The sequence below is a fragment of the Molothrus ater genome, chromosome 13, assembly GCF_012460135.2.
Source record: "Molothrus ater isolate BHLD 08-10-18 breed brown headed cowbird chromosome 13, BPBGC_Mater_1.1, whole genome shotgun sequence".
Lineage (NCBI taxonomy): Eukaryota > Metazoa > Chordata > Aves > Passeriformes > Icteridae > Molothrus > Molothrus ater.
This window is the reverse complement of record NC_050490.2, coordinates 16,709,679-16,727,293: the sequence shown is the minus strand read 5'-3', so window position 1 is coordinate 16,727,293 and position 17,615 is coordinate 16,709,679. Positions and strand designations below refer to the sequence as shown.

Sequence of the window (17,615 nt, the reverse complement as noted above, 5' to 3'; positions counted from 1 at the left end):
CTTCCTAACAAGATGTTTTTACTACTGATCTGTTACAGAATTGGCAGCTGATTGCCTCCAAATGTCTAGAAGTCAGTAGGAATGGTGTTTTAGGAGTAAACTGCATTTTCCGTGAGCAGCTTGAGGAGTTTGGAGTCAGGGTCTGTAGTTCACAGCACCAGCTCTGAACAAAAAGTTCCTAAGAGGAATTAAAGTGAAAAAGCAAAGCACCAGAATGATGCTTAAATTTTATTTTACATATGGCTAGTAACTTACTTTTGATTCCACTAACCCTCAGACTTGGAAGCAGATGAAAACAGCCACATTGAGTTGAAGGGAAGCCCTGTATCAGCCATTTATCTGTTTGAACAGTGCAGGCATGCTTTTGGCAGTCCCCCCAGTAAAAGAATTTTGGGACTTGTAATGGCTTCACAAAGCAGACAGAAATTTGGATTCTATCACTAGAAAATCCCCAGATGCAGAACTGACCCAGCCTGGAGTGAGAGCTGGCAGAGCTGCCTGTTCCAACCACACAACAGGAATTTTCAGGTCCAGCCATTGCCTCCAAAGGGTTCAGCAGCAGCTCAGGGTGAGCATTGGGGATGTCCCATGTGTGTTCCACACGTGCTTCCTTTTAGCCTGGGACTCTTAAGTGATGTTATTCTTTATTAAATAGAACTCAAATTCCAAACAAAAAAACCCCAGGTGACGCCAACTAAGGTGTCAGATGTAAATTAGTGCTGTAGTTGTTGCAGGAAGTTACATGAGTGCTTCCCTAAGAAGGAAGAGAGGAGGTTTAGATTGAATTTTGGGAAGAATTTCTTCCCTGTGAGGATGGTGAGGCCCTGGCATGGGGTGCCCAGAGGAGCTGTGGCTGCTCCATCTCTGGAAGTGTGCAAGGCCAGGTTGGATGGGGCTTGGAGCAGCCTGGGACAGGGGAAGTTGTCCCTGACCATGGCAGGGGGTGGAACAAGATGGGATTAAAGTTCCCTTCCAGCTCAAGCCATCCTGGGATTCCATGATTTGGCATTTGTTGGTTGCTCAGTCCAAAGCAGGATTGTGCAAACGGTGTTGCACTTGATCAGTGGGACAATCTGAGTGAATATCCTGGCCTGGAAAGGAGTTTGCTGATTACAGGATTGGAAAGCTGAAGAGGAGGAGCAGTAAAATCTTGACAGATTTTTACTTGTAAGCATAGAGAGGAAAAAAATGGTTTTATGGAGAGGAGGCTCACAGTACTCGTGGGTATTTCAGAGAGTTTCTCCTTGGGATGGTTTGGCATCTTAATTGTTGGAAGTGATTTACTCTGAAATTTGGTTCACAGGGGTCTACTTGTCTGGAGGCACAGAAAAACAGGCTCAGTGTGAGAAATCTGCTGTTTGTTTAGAACATGTATCCACAGCTACAGAGAAGTTTCAATCTAAATTCCAAATGTAGTGGAACTTGACTTAACACTGTCATGAAATACTGTCTATTTACTTGATCTGCTTATGGCTAAAAGGATCATTCCTTCTCAGTGACTTTTACACCAGGCACTATACATTGGAGGTCTCTTCATGCCAGGAAAAATTCCCTGAATCCTTTTATTGGTTCAGATTTGAAGTTGCTTAGTGTAAACTGTGGAGCTTGGCTGTTTTAGGGGCCATTTATTTGCATCAAACAATAAACAAAAGGTTGAGATTGTTTTTCCTGCCTTTCTGGGCAGATATTGTGACATGTAGCTCCATGTTCTTCGAGATCAATTCTAGGAGCCAAGATGTCAAAAAGACAAAACCCTGTTGAGTAGTTGGAGTCCAGGATTTATAAGCTGTAAGGTGAAATGGCAACTGCAGGAAGGAAGAGTGTCTGGAGGTTTGAAGGGTGGAGCTTTATTTTAGCAACTCATTCTTTTAATGCTTTTCAGGCTGAAGAATGAGGTAATTAGACAGGGCTGGTTTTGTTGTAGTTAGGGAAGGAGGACATTTTAAAATTAACGTAATACTGTTCAGGGTGAGGGTGGGTTTCTATAAATAAATCCTCAGCATCTTGCATTCTCTCAAGGCTGGTAGTTGCCTGGAAGGAGCAATCTGAGTTTATTTGTTAGGATAATCTGACGAGTAGGTGTGCAAGACTTGTCCTCGTTATCCCTGTGGTGATCAAAGAAGCTTCAAAGGCGCCCAAATGTTGAGTTGACCCCCTGTCCCTCCCTCCCCTAAAAGGAAAACAATTGCAAGGGAGTTTGTGACTTCTGGCTCCAGATGCAAACCAGTTTAGATCCCAGGGATATCTGAAAGATAAAACCACAGGGCCATAACCAGCTAATGGCACTGGACTCCTGTTTTCATAACTCCCCCCCAGTGGAACTGTGTGTTTTTCACTCAGCTTGACTCAGCATTTTACCACACAAGTCAGACAGCATCGAGATTTTCCTTCTTTGCCCAGCAGCTCCTAAAGTAGATGACTCTTCAGTGCAGGGCAGACAATTTGAGCTGTGTCTGCTCAATAATCTAATTTTAAATGGAGGTATTTTTAGAAAGTGTCAATACTTACGTCCAAACTACCCAATTACATAACTATGCTTATCTTCCTTTGCCAGTAATCAATTCCTATTATTAGACAAACCGCTTTTTTTCACTTCTGCTGTCCTTTGTAGTTATCTGGAAGGAGCTGGAAGCTGTGTTTCAAGAGCACAGTTACATGCATGTCACAAAGGGGTAACTGAGTTTTTCTCACCTGAGCCCTTTTCTCACTAGAGTGGAGGTGTTTGAAGTCAGCAGTCTCTGGAGGGAGGGGTTGTGACGGTCACCACAGGCTCGTGTTTTTTCGAGGAACTGGAATTCTTTGTTAAAAGAAAACACCCATGGACACCCAGCACTCAGCATCTTGTAAGAATTACACCTTGTGAAGATGGCTGGGAGCCTAAAGCTGTGCTGTTCCCTGCAGGTCCTTCGGAGTGGTGCTGTGGGAGATCGCGACGCTGGCGGAGCAGCCGTACCAGGGCATGACCAACGAGCAGGTGCTGCGCTTCGTCATGGAAGGGGGGCTGCTGGAAAAGCCAGACAATTGTCCTGACATGCTGTAAGTGCCACCCCTGCCCTGCAGGCACAGCCTGTGCCTCCTGAGCCCTGCAGGGTCTGCCCTTGCCAGCTACCACAGGGGGGGCTGATCGGTCTCTGTCAATCCAGACATTCCAGAAAACAACTTTGCTTGTGGCCAGAATCACACCTTGGGCTATCTCCTCTAATAAGCAAACAAAATCCAAGCTTTGTGCTACTGAATAAAACTTAAAATTAGGCTTAATAAAAATGTCGCTTGATAAGTGACATTTGCTACATCAGGAGGCTCCATGGCTATATCATATCTCTTCTGCTTAAAGTAATTCTGTTGAGCATAGAGCAGAGAGCAAGGGACAAGCTGAAATGCGTGTAAACACTGGAATTCAACTTTTTAGTTCAGCATACAGATAAATCAGTGTGTCTGAAGCTGGATTGAATCTGCTGTTTCAGTCACAGCACTTGTCCCGTTGAGATAAACCAATCCTCCCTGCTAACAGTTTCCTTCCCTGCAAGCACAGGGTGAGGTTTTCCACAGAAAAACCTCTCCCTGCCCCAAGATCGACCCAAAGCCTCACAGCAGCAGAGGGTGTGCAGTGCAGCAGCTTCAGTTTTTAGCTTTACATTGCTGAAATACTTCTGCTGGCCTTTGTGTACAGCAGTTTCAGTTGTTCAGACTTTATTGCTTTGATATACTTCCCAAACTGACTTTTGGGAAGGAAATACTGCCTCTTGCAGTTATTGAAATTTGTTGGAGGCCCCCAGAAGGGATACAATCACTTAAGGGCCTCAGCTGCTTGGGATTCTTAGGAAAATAGCTTTTTTGGCTGGAGCCTGGCTGTGGTTTCAGATGACAGGCAGTGTTGTTTTGTTGTTTGAGGGGGGTGGGTGGTATATGCAGGGGGAGGTGTAGCTGCCATGTGATTCCTTGGTTTCACATTCCTTCCCTTTGGAGATGCTGAGGAGAATTCCTGGCAGTCGGATTGACTGGACATTGTTTAACACAGTCAGAGCTGTGTAATGGGGTGGGCACGACTGGGAAGGACAGGGATGTGACGGGTTCATCTCCCTGGGCTCACAGGAGAAAGCACCTCTGCAGTGGAACAGCCTCACTGGAGAGACATCCAGCATTAGAAATTCCCTGCTAAGCTGGGTGTGTGTGGTATGAGCAGGGTGGGAGGGGAGTCAGGCCAGAAGTTCTCTCTGCTGCAGCCCACCCAGTTCTCCTTCCTCCCCCTCCTCAGGGAATCTCCTCTGCTCCAGGGCTGTTGCTGCTGGATGAATCCCCTTTGAGGGTCCTGCTTGTGAGCTGGGAGAGCTTGGTTAAAGTCTGGCAGAGCAAATCTTTGCACTGCTGCATAAGAGCTGAGGCCTTTCTTGTGCTGCTCCTCTTGGAGAAGCTGCTCAGAGGCTGGTTCTGCCCAGCAGGGTTCAGCCTGACAGTGCAGAGGTGCTGAATAAAAAAAATCTGCCTTTGTATTGTGCTGCTTTGCTCTGTCAGAAAAAGGAATGAGGCTGAACTCAGACCTAAGGCACATCCACATTGCTGGTGATTTTTTTGGTTTGCTTTTTTTCTAGTGATAAAGTTGAGTATAAAACATCTTGGCTTTATCCCAAATGTAAAAAGGGGAGGAAAAAAAAAGCATGACCTTATTGTGACTTGCTTTTGCTCCCTTTCAGCTTGTTTTGTCTTCTAGTACAGACACCCAAATCTGGTAAAATTCAAGTAGGCATTTGTAGGAATAACAGGAGAGAGCTCCAGGAGTAACCTTCACCTTTGTTCCCTGCACATGCACTTGGCAATCAAAAGCCTCTTATGTTCCTGTGATGCTTTATTCTTTGCATGTTTTCACTTCTTCCCTGCCCAGGAAGCTGTGGCAATGCTGTGCCACCCTCAGTGACCTCCCCACTGCTCCCAGCCCTCACCAGACACTGCTGGCAGGACCAGACCTGCTCTGGTTCCTCTCCAGGGCCCACAACCTCCTCCTCAGCTGGGGACCCACAGGAAGATGAGGACATGGGCAGGAGCGTGTTCCTAACTGTGTCTGAGAGCCCTGAAATTGCACATGGATCTTACTCTGCATCCCAGGCCACTGCTTTCTCCAGTGCTTTATGAAACCCTTTGTAAATCAAGGGATCCCTTTTGTGGAGATGGCTAGAAGATTGTGTTTGAAGGCAGGTTTCTTGGCATGTCTGTGCTAGTGGGAGGTACTTTGTAGGCAGCACAAATTCTTGCTGGTGGAGACTGGTCTGTGAAACTTTAGTATTGACTCCTGATATTAACTCAAGAATGTCCCAAAAGCAGAGCCTGGCTGCAGGGAGGTCACTTGGGCTTGGTGCTGCCTGGAAGCAGGTGAAGAAGGGGAGCTCTGTGCTCCTGTGTCTCACAGGGTACCTACAAAAGCACAGGAACTTTGTTCTTTAAATTAATTTGGCTTGGAAGCAACTGAAATTCTGGTCAGAACATCAGTGGGGCTGTCTGTGGAGAGAGGGGAGTGTGCTGACAGAGAGAAACCTCCAGAACAGGTGGGGGAGGTAACTGCTGTGGGGAAGTGTAGATGAGAACAGAGAGAAGACCCTTGCTGTCCCCAAATCTGCTGTTTTAGCCATGCAGGTGATGTGATGGTGACACAGCCCTGCACCCTCCAGCCACGCAGCAGGAGCTCCCCTCAGGACCTCATGTTCCCCCCATGAATTCTGCAGGGTGCAGGCAGGCTGGGACCCTTTGGGTCTCCATCCTGGTCGTGCTTGTCAGGGTCTCCATCCCTGGTCATGCTTGTGCCTGTGCTCCCCTGACTCTGGCACTCAGTGGCTTTTTGGTGGAGCTGGAGAGGTTCTGTTCTACAGTGTGGCTGTGCAGGGCAAAGGGGGATTTTACAGGGGGTTGTCCTGGGGCTGGGAGGTGGTGAATCCCTGTGAAAAGGGCAAAGCACAAAGGGGAGGGTATTTCTGGAGGCTCTTTACTGTTGTACAGGGTGAAACAAGCCTCAGTTGTGTTTATGCTACACCCTCTTGGCATAGCTCGTGTGGCTCTGCAGACAGAACCATGCAATAAGACAGATGGTTCAGTAAGACAGTGCCAGGAGAAGCTTTGCTGTTTTTCTCCTCTTCCTGTGCACTCAGTGATGTTTTTATGTCCTCCCATTGTTATGGCACTGCTCATCAGGTGACGGCTGCGTGGCACCAAGCTTTGGTACAGCTGAAGCTCTCAGACAGTGTGTTCCCATGGGGCTTTTAAAAGTTGTGGAGGCTGGAATTCCACTCTGTTTTTGAAGCAGGATTGCTTCCCCCACATGCATTGTAGACTATTTACGCAGTGCTGATTTCCCTTTGTTCCTGCTCAGAACCCGGGGTCTGCTCTGCAGAGGCACTGGCAGCACAGGCACCAGCAGGGGAGGAGAGATCCTTTTGCTTTTCCCCACCAAATCAAGTGTATTGCAAAGCACAAATGGAATGCAGCTTCTCTAGGAACTTTCCATTTTCTGTTTTTGTTGGGTTTTTTGTTTTGTTTTGTTTTTTTTATTGTCTTGGTACAAAACAGAGCTCAGTTTCTCCTCAGTTCCTTGAGCAAAAGATGCATAGAGGAATGCTGGCTATTCCTCTAACCCATGGTGGTGCCTCCAGCTCCCTGGAGCTCACTTGCAACCAGTCAGGAACGTACTTTATAAATCTGCTCAGGTTGTATTAACAGCCTGTAAATTCCTCCATTGTCTATTGGAAAGGTTTTTATTTTGTTTAAGATAATGTAAACAAGGCCTGCGAACACACAGAGTTAAAAAGGAAAAAAAATCCTTTTATGGGAACTCCGTAGGGTTTTTAAATCTGGAATGGCTTAAAAGAAACATCACATGTCCTTGTTTGTGCTGATGTCACATGCATTACTCCGCTGCTTGTGGTATCTCCTTAGCATTGCCCTTAGGCCTCGGGGCGCAGCGCCAGCGAATATCCAGAGTTCCTGGCCCCAGCCAAGCTTCTATTCAGGGACACAGCAGTCAGCTGGAAGGGAAACAGCAATGAAGTAACAGAAATGGATTTTATATATTTATGTCTCAAGCTTTCCTCACCCTTGTGGGTGAGGGTACGGTGCAGTTTTATGGTCTGGCTCGGCTTTTGCTCTGAAAGGCTTTTCAGACTCAAAAACAAGCAGGAGCTGGGCAGTGTTTACGTGTCTACGTGCGGTTACAATGCAGCATTGAGTACCCGGGGAGTTCTCCCAGCACAGACTGGTTTTGCCAGCTCCAGTTGGGTGTCACAAGGCCATTCTCAGGTGGCTGACGTTTGTTCACGCGGAGCGCTGCCAGTGGAGCTCTGGCAGGGATATTGGGCACTTTAGATGCACTTCAGTGAAGATTGCTTTGGGTTTGGTTGGAGCACTCAGCAGTGTTTGCAGCCCAAACACAGCCACTTGCCCTCTCTGCTGGTTCACGTCAGCTGAGAGCACAGTGGAGGTGCAGCAGTATTTCCCAATTTCCCGAGTTTCTGGGCTGGGGTTTTGTTTCAGGCCAGGGCTCCTGAACTCTCTCCAGACCCACCATGGGCTGCAGAGCCCATGCTTCTCCAGCTCAGTGTCAGTCCTGTTGGAAATGTTGTTCTAGAGCAGGGACATTAGTCTGGGATGAACTTAGGTCTGTTACAAAAAGAGAGTGAATTTGTTTGTTTGGTTTTGTCTATTTAATTTAAAACCAAAATTTTTCCACACTGATGCAGAGATCTGGTCAACTGAGGGCACAAGGCAGTGAGAGCTAATGAAGAGTTCAAATAGAGTTGCTCATTTGAGCCCTGAAAATCTGTGGAAGTTGGAAATATGGTGGTGTTGTTCTCTAGAATTGAAGCTAAAAGTTCAGGTGACCTGACTTAAGGGAATGCTGGCAGAGGTGAGAAATAAACCCCAGCAAGCCAAGGGGGTCTGTCTGGGGCTGCAGGTCCCAGTGCTGGCAGGTGAGTCAGAGACATGCATTACCTTAACTGAGAGATCTTTCTTGGCTTTATTTTATTTTTAGATCCATTCTTACTCTAGCACAGAGTAGTAGTTTTGGCCAGCAGTGACTTCCTCCACACAGCATGTTCCTCTGAGCACTGTGTACACAGAGGGTTGGCTCGAAGAATTAATGCTAATCTTCCTTTTCTTATTTAAATTTGTCCTATTACTGTGCTGTGTTAACAGAAGACATCCCTATTCCACCTTCACAGACGGTGAAATCCTTTCTTGTGTTATGTTTAAAGCTCAGGGCGATCTCCTGGGAATATCCAATTTTGCTGTGTCATGAAAATGCTGTTTTCATTATGTCTGTATTACAGTTTCATTTTGTGGTTTTGTTTTGCCAGCATGGGACATTGTACAGATCTAATCATGGATGTGCTTAAACAGATGATCTCACACTCTGTAAAATATTAATGCATCCCTGGCCGTAAATGAAAACAACCTAATTTTAAAATAAAAAGATTAGAGAATGTCTTTGAGATTGGCAAATGTCCACTGGGGATTACAATTAATTTTAATGTAATTTTCTTCTTTCGGGGGAAAAAGGCGGTGCTTTACCTTGTGTGTATTTCATATTTTAATTTTTTTCCAAGTCAGTATTGATGGGGCGGGATGAGTTGTTTGAAAAAGATACTCCAAGAGGTGCAATCATGTAGTTTATGTTTGAGTGAGCACAGGGTAATTTAGAGGAAAAAGAGAAACACCAAGTCGGAGATAAAAGTATGCAATGGTTCTGGATGTCAGGTGCCCATGAGACACAAGGTATGGGCAGGTGTGTGGGAGGGAGCAGGAAAGGTGAGGTAGGAGGTGTGGGAGTAAATGGGTGATGAGAGGGAAGGTGGAAATGTCACAGAGATTGACAGCATATTGTGAGCTGCAGGGGACCCACCAGGATCATCAAGCAAATGGCTGGTTATGGGTGTTGAGCCCACAACCCTGGGGATCTCGGCCTGTGGAAGTTCTGTCGCTTTGGCTTCCCTGGGGATGGAATGATTCTCTAAAATGCGTGGTCTGACCCAGTCATGGCTCTGAAGCCCTCAGTAAATGTCTCTCCTGTGTGTTCCCTGCCCAGGTTCGAACTGATGCGCATGTGCTGGCAGTACAACCCCAAAATGAGACCCTCCTTCCTGGAAATCATCGGTAGCATCAAAGATGAGCTGGACCCAGCCTTCAAAGAGGTCTCCTTCTTCTACAGTGAAGAGAACAAGCCTCCGGACACAGAGGAGCTTGACCTGGAGACTGAGAACATGGAGAGCATTCCTTTAGACCCCTCCTCCACCCTGCAACCCACTGACAAGCACTCAGGACACAAGGCCGAGAACGGCCCCGGCGTGGTGGTGCTGCGGGCCAGCTTCGAGGAGAGGCAGCCGTACGCGCACATGAACGGCGGCCGCAAGAACGAGCGCGCCCTGCCGCTGCCCCAGTCCTCGGCCTGCTGATCCTCGCAGGAACAAAACACACACAAACACAGGCATTGGGGGAAGAAAGAAAGAAAATCACAATATATTCAAAAGCCTACTGTACCTCAGTGGATCTTCAGAACTGCCATAGCTGCACTTGGGAGAACCCTTTTTTCAGTAAACAAGTTACCGTCTTTTTCTTTTTTTTTCAATATGCAAGCAGATGTTTGTTTCAGTCAAGGACTCCAGTCATGGGGCACACAGTTGGCCTTTTAAAACTCTTAAATGTTAACACTTAATAGCAACAGAAAACTTGAGATCTGATGTCTCTCTCTCCTCTCTCTTCTTTCTCTTTCTTTCTGTCTCTCTTTTTGCTTCATAATGGGAAACATATCTGCGTGCAAGTTCAACCGTACAGCACTTTTATCAGATCAAAGATATTGCAGGCCAGGTGGTTCCCGGTACCCCTGCAAGCACCTGCCTAACACTGTAGGTCTTTATAAAAAAAACCACAAACAAAAAACCACAAACAAACAAAAAAAAAAACCACACACAAAAAAAACCCCTAAACTAAAAAAGACTGGATTTTTAATGTTGCTCTTTAATCTTTTTAGGAACATGTAAAAGAATAAAAAAGGGCCATCATTCGTCCAAGGCTGTTACCATTTTCAACGCTGCCAAATTTTGCCAAAAAAATGAACTCTTTGTTTTTTGTTTTCGTTTGTTGTTTTGCTTTCTTTTTTGTTTTTTTTTGTAGTCATGGAAGGAGCACAGTAATCAACTGCTCTGTTCAAAACAGATCCTGACCAATATGTTCTATTCAGTCATGCACTGGTATTTAAAAAAAATAATTTAAAAAAAGTCAAATTGTCTAGATCTTCTTTCAAAACTGGACAAAATGTGATTTTTATTTTTCTTTTCTTGTGATGGAGAAGATAAAAGGGATGGGGTAAAGAACCAGCCCTCCCTCCACCCCTGTCCCCATCCCAGTGAATTCTGGACAAAACTGGCAGTGGTGAGCTAAACAAACACGTGCATTTCGTACAAAAAAGTCAACTGCCCGCCAAAAATGAGTTACGAAAAAGCTGAGAATGAGCGGCCGAGATCTCCATCGTTGCAGCCTGCCTTCCTTCCCAGGCTTGCAAGGAAAAAACACCTAGAAACATAAATTGGAGAAGACAAAAAAAAGCAGTAACCGGATTCAAGTATATGATGCTTTGTTGACCTTTACTCTTTATTATTAAGACTTCTCGAAGGGTCTTGCAGTTCTATGTTAGACCATGGATCATTTGCATACACATTGTCTTTTGTGTCACTTTTATAACTTTCTTACGGTTCAGATACTCATCTATATGTCTGTACAGAAAAAAGCTGCTATTTTTTTGTTCTTTATCTTTGTGGATTTAATCTATGAAAACCTTCAGGTCTGCCCTCCTCCCCTTCCCTTCCACTTCAACAAATTTTCTTATGCTTTGTACTATAGTGTGTAACTTTTACTTCCTCCTTCCCAGTAACTGATACCTTTCATATGATTTGCCATGAACTGTTTAATGCCTTTTTATAAATACATTTCCTCCTTTTTTTTTTTTAATTTTTTTTTAAATTTTATTTTCCTTCCCATTAGTTGTTTTACAACATCTTGGCTGTGTGGGCTACGGGGCTTTGGAGGGGGACAAGGAGAAAGAAGGGACACCCCGCACAGGAACACTCTGGCAGTGCTGTGGTGTGGTGTTTTTAAGCCCCAGTTTTCCTTCCTTCCCACTAACCTCTGCCCAGACAGCACGGAGTCTCTTACAGTGCAAGGCGTGATACAAACTCAGGTCAGAAACAAAAGGTTAACTATTTAGTACATCCTTGTTCAGTGTTTATATTCATTGTTGTACAAGGGTCCTACCCCTCCTGCCCTCCCCGCTTGTTCACACATCCACCCGCCCATCCCCACACAGACACACACACACACACACACATGTATTCTTTTTAAATTATTAGTTGGGTACAACAGCAGACACCAGGCTTTTGGGTCACTGATCCTTAAAAAGATTCTTTTAACCCTTCCACCCTGTGAACAAGAGCTGTGCCAGGTGCAGCTGGCAGTGCCAGGCATTCCTATGGTGGCCATCAATCACCTGGCTCCAGCCAACCCCAGCTCTTCACCTTCCTGATGGGGAAACTCTCGTGCAGGGAAGCCCTCACGGAGGGCACCTGGGCTGCCCTTCCCAGCCCTGGTGAAGAAAACCACCCCCAACCACAGGGAAGCCCCTGTGCCCTTCCCGTGGGGCTGGTGGGAAGCTCGGAGCTGGGGCCGGCAGCTTGGCTGGCAAACAGTGAAGTGTTGGCAGCTATGGAAACCTGTACAAGTCCAAGCTTGTGGCTTAAATCACAGACCAAACCTCAGAACAAAAGAAGACGAGTGAGCTTGTTTGTTCAGTTGCAGAAGCCTTGGTGAGAGGGGAAGGAGGGGCCGTCAGGAAGTCGACACCCAAGGAGTCGCAGCAGTTGCTCATCTTACCTTAGTTCCAGTCTAGGCCTTTGTTTAGCACTGATCCAACCAAACGATGGCAGGAAGAGGTGGTTCTGGGATGGAAATGTTCAAATCTTTTGAGTAAGAACAATGAGAAAAATTATACTGATTGCTAGTTTTGACTGGAGATTTTTAAAAGTTTGTAGTGCTTTTTGCTTGTGTAGTTTAGGTCCCATTATCTTCTCTTGCCTCTGTCCCATAGTTATTTTTCCCTTTTGAAAATGAAAAAGACAAAAAAGTTAATTAAGAAGGTATTCTATGTAGGATTTTTTATTTATTTTTGTGATATCAGTTTAAATCACTGTAGAGATGCCCCATAACGAATTTAAATACTGAGATAAGGGTTTTAGAGTATGACAGGGGGGACAGTTTTTGATTTTTTTTTTTCAAACATTTATCTACCTCACTCTTATTTTTTTATATGTGTGTATATAAAAAAAAATACATCTCACATTTCTCAGCAGCCAATAAATGCCGTTGATACTGGTAACCTCTCACTCCATATACCACATGCTCTAGGTTCTGGAGGGGAACAGTCACTGCCTGTCACAGAGGGTCACCTCAGAATATTTGCCTCAATTCCAATGGGTTTCTCCGATTTCTTAAAATTTGTGGTTGTGATGAGAAATCCAAGAGTTGTGTGACTTAGGGTGACCATTCTTTAAGGAAACACAGAGGCTTTTTAATGTGCTGTCACAGCAGCCCTTGGGTCAGCAGCAAAATGCTGCGTGTTTGGAGGAGTGGAAATGCAGCTGACCTGATATGGGAACTTCAAATTGTATTTCCTGAAATCTGTTACAGAAATCAAATGTTTACAATGTTTGAAGGTCCAGAAGAAATACTAAAGGGAATGTTCTTTCTCTTTGTCCTGTAGAATGGACTAAGTCATTCCTGCCAGTTCTTGCTCAGATGTCACAAGCATCAAAAAGATACTTGGCTGAATCAGAACCCAAAAATAAATTGGCTCATATGGGATGGCATTGCTTTCTTGACCAAAACCTGTCACTGGCTGCTACATCAAATTTACAGCTTTGGTCTTTGCTGCTTCTGTTTGATGAGAGCACTGATTTTTTTTTTTTTTTTTTAATTTTTAATTTCTTTTTTCCAAAACTAACATTGAATTGATTTCTTTTAACGTGCCAGTAAAAAGACAGTTCCCTTTTCTTCCCCTGTTTATATGCATTGTAACTGTGGATTCTGATGGACCAGCCATCAAATTTTAACTGCCCTCTGACAGCGTGTAACTGGTTTACAAGCACACAGGACTAACATGAGCTTGCCATCAGCTTGCTGTATAATGTTTCCTTTTTTTCCAGCTCTGGCAGCTGTTCGTGCAGGTGTTGGTTGTGGTATCTGAGTAATGTGGTGCTTGGCTACTTGGAGTTGTACCCAACCTCTTGGATACACAGTGCTGTTGTTAACTACTACAGTTTGTCTTTGGAGGGAGCGTTTCTCCCTAGTCCTGAGAAACCAGAAAAATTGGAAGTTTTCACTATTATTCATTTGGTTTTCCATGTTTGATGTTCAAGTGACCTTTGGGTGCAGTGGCTGTTCCCCTCCCTTGCACATATTGATTACCACAACTGGAGATCCTCAGATCTTTCAGCTGGCTAGGAGGGTTTTGTTAAAATTGTCCGAGTTTCTGGTTTGTAGAATTGTACTTAGGTGGTTTTACAATGCATTAGGAAGAAACACTAATGGCGTAGCATCACAAGAAGCATTTCAAAAAGCACTTCAGTGGAAGACAGCCACGAGGCCTCGTGTCCGTGTGTGATGGCAGTCAGCTCTCCTGGACCAAACCACCTTCATGATACCATTGCATTCTGTGTTTGCAATTCAAGCTTAATTCCTTTTTTGTTCTGTTTGTTTCCATAGCTTTTTTTGTTGTGTTTTGTGCATTTTGAATAGCTTTATTCACATGGGTTTTTCATGCAGACTTCCCTTGGACAGTAAATCGAGTTGTTTGTGCATGTGAACAACTGAGAATTAATGTTGGCTTGATAGAGTCATAATATGGTTTGTAATGTTGTTCTTCCCTGAGACCACTGGCTTGTCTGGTATGGAAAATTTATTTAGAACTTCAGCTATGTTTGAATAAAGTTAAAGTAATCCAGTTTGTTTATAAATTAAACACAAAAGCCCACCCAGCCCTGAAAAGCAGCATTTGAGGAATGGCACCAGGATGTCCCGATGCGGTGGGATCAGGAGCTGGCGTCGCCAAGGGGAGCAGGGACTGCAGGCCGTGAGTCCCTCCTGAGTGGCACTGCAGAGTGCCCTGGCAGAGGAGCTGGTTTGTTCCAGGGAACACAATTGCTGTGCAGACACAGCCATGGCACTAAATCAGGTGCTCCTTGGAGGGATGATAAACCAGAGGCAGCAGCTGAGCACGGTGCAGGGTGTGGAGCCACCCTGCCTGATGCCCCTGCTCCTCCCAGCTGGTGCCAAGTGCTGTGTGGTTCCAGGTGCACTGATGCTCCTCTTGGTCTCTTAAAACAAAGGAAAGGAAGCCCAGTTTGCCCAGGATGACTGGTGACCAGAGGGGGCTGCTGTCAGGCCCTCTGGGAACTGCTGAGGGGTGTTGGGTTCAATCCAAGTATAAGTGAACAATACTCCTATTGTTGGTGTAACTCCATACATATATATCTATATATACATATATATATCTGCATATGTATATCTATAATATAGATATATATATATATTTAAACCCTTTTCATTCCATTAGTACAAGTAACACTTGTTTCCTGTTATTCTTATTTTGTTTGTCAACCGTGTATTCAATCACTGGGCTGAACAACAGTGGAGGAAGGTGCAAGGGATCCACTCCCTACTAACCAGTGATAAAGCCAGATATTGCAACTTAACCCATGAGTAGATGTGCAGACAAGGATTGAAGAATGATGTGTAGAAACAACACAGGTGGCCAGGGGTGCTGAAGATACAGAACTCAAGTAGACAGGAGGGCTTCAAAGGACACCTCAGTTCAGAACTGGTTGCTCAGAGGTGCTGAACAGCCTCTGACATGGAGCAGCTGGGTCAGTCAGCACGGAGGAGTTTGTGGGGAGACACCTGACAACAAAGGACGCAGCAGTGGGGATTTACAGAGACACAGGGCTTGGCAGAAGTTTGAGGTGGTATCCTGAGCTTAATCTGTGGGACAGCAGCAGCGCTCAGGTGTCCCAGTTGTGATTGTTGGTACTTGTAAATGAACCTCTGGACTTTGCAGCTGGAGCAGTAAATTCCTTACCAGGGGTGTGACAGTGGTTGGTCATCGGCCTGTACGGATCAGTCTTGCCTGCAGTCGGCCTGTTCTGCAAGTACCTTAGGACTTCACTAGTTTGTGTGTGTGCATATGCGTGTGTGCTCATATATATTTTTTTGGGTATGTGTTCTGTTGATTAGTAACCATTAATTAGCATTTTCAATAGGGCTTTAAGTCCAGTAGATTACGGGTAGTCAGTTGACGAAGATCTGGTTTACAAGAACTAACTAAATGTTTCATTGCGTTTTGTAAGTACATAGAATAATTTTATAAAATGTTTGTAGTTTATAAATGCCTAAAATATAATTTAAGGGCACTTCTCTGTGTCCGTGTGTGGGTGTGTCTGTCTGTGATCAGTTTTTCCATGGTACCAGTTACTAGTTAGCTTTACAATATGCCAAAAAGGAATTGCTGACTTGTCCAGTTCATGGCTTGTCCCTCTCCCCCGTCCTGCCCAAGCTTTGTGACCCAGTATACAGCGAGTGAGTAAAGGAGGTGGGAAAACGTTCTGTATCTTCAGTATCCTGGTCTTCCAGAGCCCTCTGGTTGGGGTGGGATCCTCTTACCTGGTCATTTCACTTTGCTGTCTAGGGCAGTTACCTTCATGGATGATGGGAACCTCACTGGTCAGGGAAGCAGAGCGGGGTTTGCTGCTCCCCAGGCTCTCAGGGGCCTCGTGCTTTGAAGGATGCCACTGCATAAGGGAAAGAGGGAAGGTGGCTTTGGTAATTACTATTGAAGAGTTCTTTGCAAATCTCTTATCACTTTAAATGCTTGTGTAAAGCTGTTGAGCACCATTGGAAGCTTTGTTGAAATGAGCAAGGGAGGGTCCCTATTTATTGTTATTTAAAAATCTTGAAGAGCCAACCTCTCTGCTATGGACAGGGACACCTTTCGCTTCTTCTGTTTTCTGAACCAGTGAGGTTTGAGATGAAAGGATTGGCCAGAGTTTGTCTACCTCTGGGACAAAAAACTAGAAAGTGCTAAGGAATGGATGCAGTTGCAAATACATTTTCCAATTTTTCTTGTTTAAATTTTTTAAAGAGAAAATTAAACAATAACATGGCCAATTTATTACATAAAAAGACTTGCTGTGTATAAATTATTCCTAAAGAAATTCCTGTGTTTATATTAAAATGAATCAGTAGATAAAAAAAATTTCAAAATGTTTTTGTATATTCTGTTGTAAGAATTTATTCCTGTTATTGCGATATACTCGGGATTCTTTACATTATGAAAAGAAGAAACTTTGTCTATTTTGAATGGCTGAAGCTAAGGCTCCTTTAGTTTCTCTTACTCTGCTTTTTTCTAGTAGTTTCAGTACTACATGATTTAAGTTAAATAAAAGAATTCTGTATGCATTTGTTTGTTTCTGATTTTGTTGCTCCTTATGCAAAGTGAGTACAGGTTAGAAAACTCAGAGTAAAGCTGCTCTGGTTTTCCTCTGCCCTTTCTGGCTGCATCTAATTGAGCTACTCTTAATAGGAGTCAGTACTGCCATTGTTTGATTGAAATCAAAAGCATTTTCATCCAGAGACACTGAGCTTTTGGATCCTTCATGGCTGAGATTTGAGCAGTTTGCACGAGGCAGTTCCTGTGAATAAGGTGAGCATTGTTAGTTTTTATTTACCTGCAGAGCAATCCCCATGAGAGGCATTCAGCCAGCCAGCACCTGGTTTTCAGCTTTCTGTATCACTGGAAATGACAGTGGCCAGAAAACCAGCATTGTCTTGGCATTTCCAGTTCCTCAGACTCTTGGCATCAAGGTGTTGACTAAAACAGGGCTCAGTGGCGGCCTGAAGCCCCAGCAGCTGCCTGTGCTGGTGTGTTTGTCTCTTGTCCTTTTTACCGGTGGTGCTTGAGGAACAGGCTTTTGTTTCCCTCAGGAAATCCTGTGTGTCCAGATGAAGCTGCTGCTGTGCTGTTCCTGACTGATTTCATCTTTCCTTGTGTCCTGGCAGCAGGATTTCAGAGGAGAGCCTGGACATGCCCTGTGTGCTGAGGGCAGTGCTGTGACCCTCTGTGGTACCCAGCACGTCTGTAAGGAGCTGTTTGAGATGTGGAGGAGTCTGCTCCCATGTTTTACAATTTGGGATCTCCTTTGGTGCCTGTTCTGTAGGTAACCTCACATGCCCTAACCCTCCCTATAGCACAGTGCTTCAGGATTGCCTCTCTTGGGACGGGTTAGCTCTTGGATTTGCCTTTGGGCTGTGCTCTGTGGAAGGACAATGGGGTTTTCCCCTTGAGACAGGCACTGAGAATTTGGGGAAAGTGGCTGTTTTGGGTTGAAACTCAAGTTACCAACAGCATTATAGATCCTGCTGGTTTCCAGTTTTCTGTGTTCTCTGAAGTCACTGTGGGTCAGAGCCCGTTGCTGATGTGGAAAGCAGCATCCACAGCAGGTCAGTAAGAAAGAACTGTAAAACTTCCCATACCAGAA

At 44.9% G+C, this 17,615-nt stretch overlaps 1 protein-coding gene across 2 annotated transcripts in view; it reads left to right on the top strand.

Annotated features, from left to right (window-relative positions):
• Positions 1 to 16,536, top strand: part of IGF1R (insulin like growth factor 1 receptor) — a 170,618-nt gene extending 154,082 nt beyond the window's left edge. For both annotated transcript variants that reach the window (XM_036389327.1, XM_036389326.1), the window contains exons 20-21: positions 2,902 to 3,036; positions 9,065 to 16,536. In XM_036389327.1, coding sequence (XP_036245220.1) covers positions 2,902 to 3,036; positions 9,065 to 9,431 — 502 coding nt within the window. In that variant the 3' untranslated portion in view covers positions 9,432 to 16,536. The remainder of the gene's footprint in view (positions 1 to 2,901; positions 3,037 to 9,064) is intronic.
• Positions 16,537 to 17,615: the final 1,079 nt, after the last annotated feature.